At 54.0% G+C, this 2,632-nt stretch overlaps 1 protein-coding gene across 1 annotated transcript; it reads right to left on the reverse strand.

The window, feature by feature from the left end:
• Positions 1 to 217: 217 nt before the first annotated feature.
• Gjb3 (gap junction protein beta 3) lies at positions 218 to 1,192 on the reverse strand. The gene has a single exon (XM_004665241.2). The coding sequence runs from the start codon at positions 1,190 to 1,192 to the stop codon at positions 380 to 382; it is 813 nt and encodes a 270-aa protein (XP_004665298.1). The 3' UTR covers positions 218 to 379.
• Between the last annotated feature and the right edge of the window lie 1,440 nt (positions 1,193 to 2,632).

Below are 2,632 nucleotides of genomic sequence, written 5' to 3' on the forward strand. Positions count from 1 at the left end.
TGTTAATTTGCTAATTTAAGTGTCTGTCTCCTCTGGGGGCTGATGCTATGTCTGCCACGTTTACCTAGATCAGGTAGACAGTGCTGCTGGGTGTGATGGCTCACCTTTCTAATCCCAGCATTTGAGAGGCTGAGGTAGGAGGATCACCATGAGTTCAAGTCCAGCCTGGGCTACAGAGCGAGTTCCAGGTTAGTCTTGGCTAAAGTGAGACCCTGTGTCCCAACCAAACAAAACACCCTAAATAACAAAAACTCAGTTCAGCGTCCAGCATCCACGAATGGGATCGGCTAGCTTAGTGAATTGAGAGTGGGGGCACCCAGCACCTTCAGGACTCCTCCACCTACGAAACACCTCCCTGCCTTGCTCCCCCAAGCCACGATCAGATGGGAGTGAGGTTGGGTGCCGAAGCCTTCAGCGTGACATCGCCTGGGTCGGCAGCCAGCTCCTCGGTCTCCAGCAGCTTGTGGTGGCAGCGGCAAGTGGAGGCCCGGCTGGAGGAATTCGGGGAGACGCGTTCTTTCGCAGGCCTGACCTTGCGCAGGCCCCGCAGGACCCTGTGGGAGATGAGGTAGAAGATCTCGCAGATGGTGAGCACGATGCAGACAGCCGAGGCGCCCACCATGAAGTACGTGAAGACCTTCTTCTCGGTGGGCCGGGCGATGTAGCAGTCCACGGTGTTGGGGCAGGGCACCACGCTGGCACACTGCACCAGGCGGGGCATGCTGAAGCCGTGCCACAGCCTGTGCAGCACGTACAGGAAAACCAGCTCGATGACGAGCTTGAAGACGAGGCTGAACAGGTAGGTCCACCACAGCCCCCCGTGCTTTTTGCCCGTGTTGCTGTAGAGCTTGGCGCACTGGTCGCCGTGCTTCTGGCGGTGGCGCCGCTCGCGCTCCTCCCGGTAGGCCACGTGCAGGATGACCAGCAGGGAGGGACAGGTGACAAAGATGAGCTGCAGCGCCCAGAGGCGGATGTTGGAGATGGGGAAGAAGTCGTCGTAGCAGACGTTGGTGCAGCCCGGCTGCCGGGTGTTGCAGTCGAAGTCCTTCTGCTCGTCACCCCACACGCGCTCCGCCGCCACCACGTACACCAGCACCCGGAAGACGAACACCACCGACAGCCAGATGCGCCCGAAGGCCGTGGAGTACTTGTTCACGCCGCTCAGCAGGGCCTGGAGCGTCTTCCAGTCCATGGTGCCTGCCGGGGGGCGCGGGATGCTGTGCCCACCTGAGAGGACAAAGGGGGCGGGGAGACCATCAGGTTCATAAATCGTCCACCGAACGTTTACTGAAATTTATGGAGCTGGAGCGATGGCTTAGCGGTTAAGGCATTTGCCTGCAAAGCCAAAGGACGCAGGTTCGATTCCCCAGGACCCACGTTAGCCGGATGCACAAGGGGGTGCACGCATCTGGAATTTGTTTGCAGGGGCTGGAGGCCCTGGAGCACCCATTCCCTCTCTCTCTCTCCCTCTTTCTCTGTCAAATAAATAAGAACATAAAAATAAAAAAAAATATTCATTTGTGTAAGTATGTATGTGTATGTACGTATGTGTAAGTATGTACGTATGCATGTGCTTGCATCTGTCCATGAACAACTTTAGGTGGGTGCTGGGGAACAGATTCCAGGTCAGCAGGCTTTGCAAGCAAGAGCCTTTAACCCTGGGGCCTCTCCCAACCCCTACTGACATTAAAAAAGTAACTTTTTTACTGACAACTATAATATGATCATAATCCCCTACCACCATCCTACCTTTTCCCCCTTCTAAAACCTCCCTCCACTGAATCTCTTCTTTCCAACTAGTGTCTCTTCCAACTTGATTCATCATTTTTCCCCCATCCTGTTGTGCAGGTCTTGTGTAGGTAGCATTAGCCACTGTGAAGTAATGAATATCAAGGACATTTGCCTATTGACATTTTAAAATATTTTATTTATTTATTAAAGAGAGACAGAGAGAGAGGGAGGAAGTGGCAGATAGTGAGAATGGGTGTGCTAGGGCCTTTAGCCACTGCAAACAAACTCTGGACACATGCGCCACCTTGTGCATCTGGCTTATGTGGGTACTGGAGAATCGAACCTGGGTCCTTAGGCTTTGCAGGCAAGCGTCTTAACTGCTAAGCCATCTCTCCAGCCCAGCACTTGGTTTTGTGTGTGGTTTGTAGAAAACACAAAATGGTCGTTTCTACTACCAGCCATGCATGCCAGCTGTGTGATTTGAGCAGCTTCCTGACCCTGGCCTGGCCTGGCCTCTGTTTCCTATGCGGGCATGGGAAGAATTCGAGTTCTGACCCTAGGGTCCTTGTGATGACTGTACAAGTCCATTCTCTTTCTTTCTCTCTCTCTCTCTCTCTCTCTCTCTCTCTCCCTCCCTCCCTCCCTCTTTCTAAAAACCCAAACCAAGTGCTGTAAGTGCAGAATCGCAATTAGCTCTTTAATGACCCCGCGGGGTGAACCAAACTGCCGTCCCCATTTATGGATGAAGAATCCGATAAGGGCATGGGGCTGACGGTGAGGCGCAGAGTCCAGGATGAGTGTGTGATAAGTGCGGGTGACTCATCAGCGTGGAGGCAGGGAGGCCAGGACCTTGCTGAAGGTGAGGCTTGGATTGGGGCCGGCTGGTGTGCCAGGCCTGTGC

Source organism: Jaculus jaculus, chromosome 5, assembly GCF_020740685.1.
Source record: "Jaculus jaculus isolate mJacJac1 chromosome 5, mJacJac1.mat.Y.cur, whole genome shotgun sequence".
Taxonomy (NCBI): Eukaryota; Metazoa; Chordata; class Mammalia; order Rodentia; family Dipodidae; genus Jaculus; species Jaculus jaculus.

Bases quoted from the DNA above. Each gene is read 5' to 3' on its own strand.
- Gjb3 (XM_004665241.2), bottom strand. From the start codon at position 1,192: ATGGACTGGAAGACGCTCCAGGCCCTGCTGAGCGGCGTGAACAAGTAC.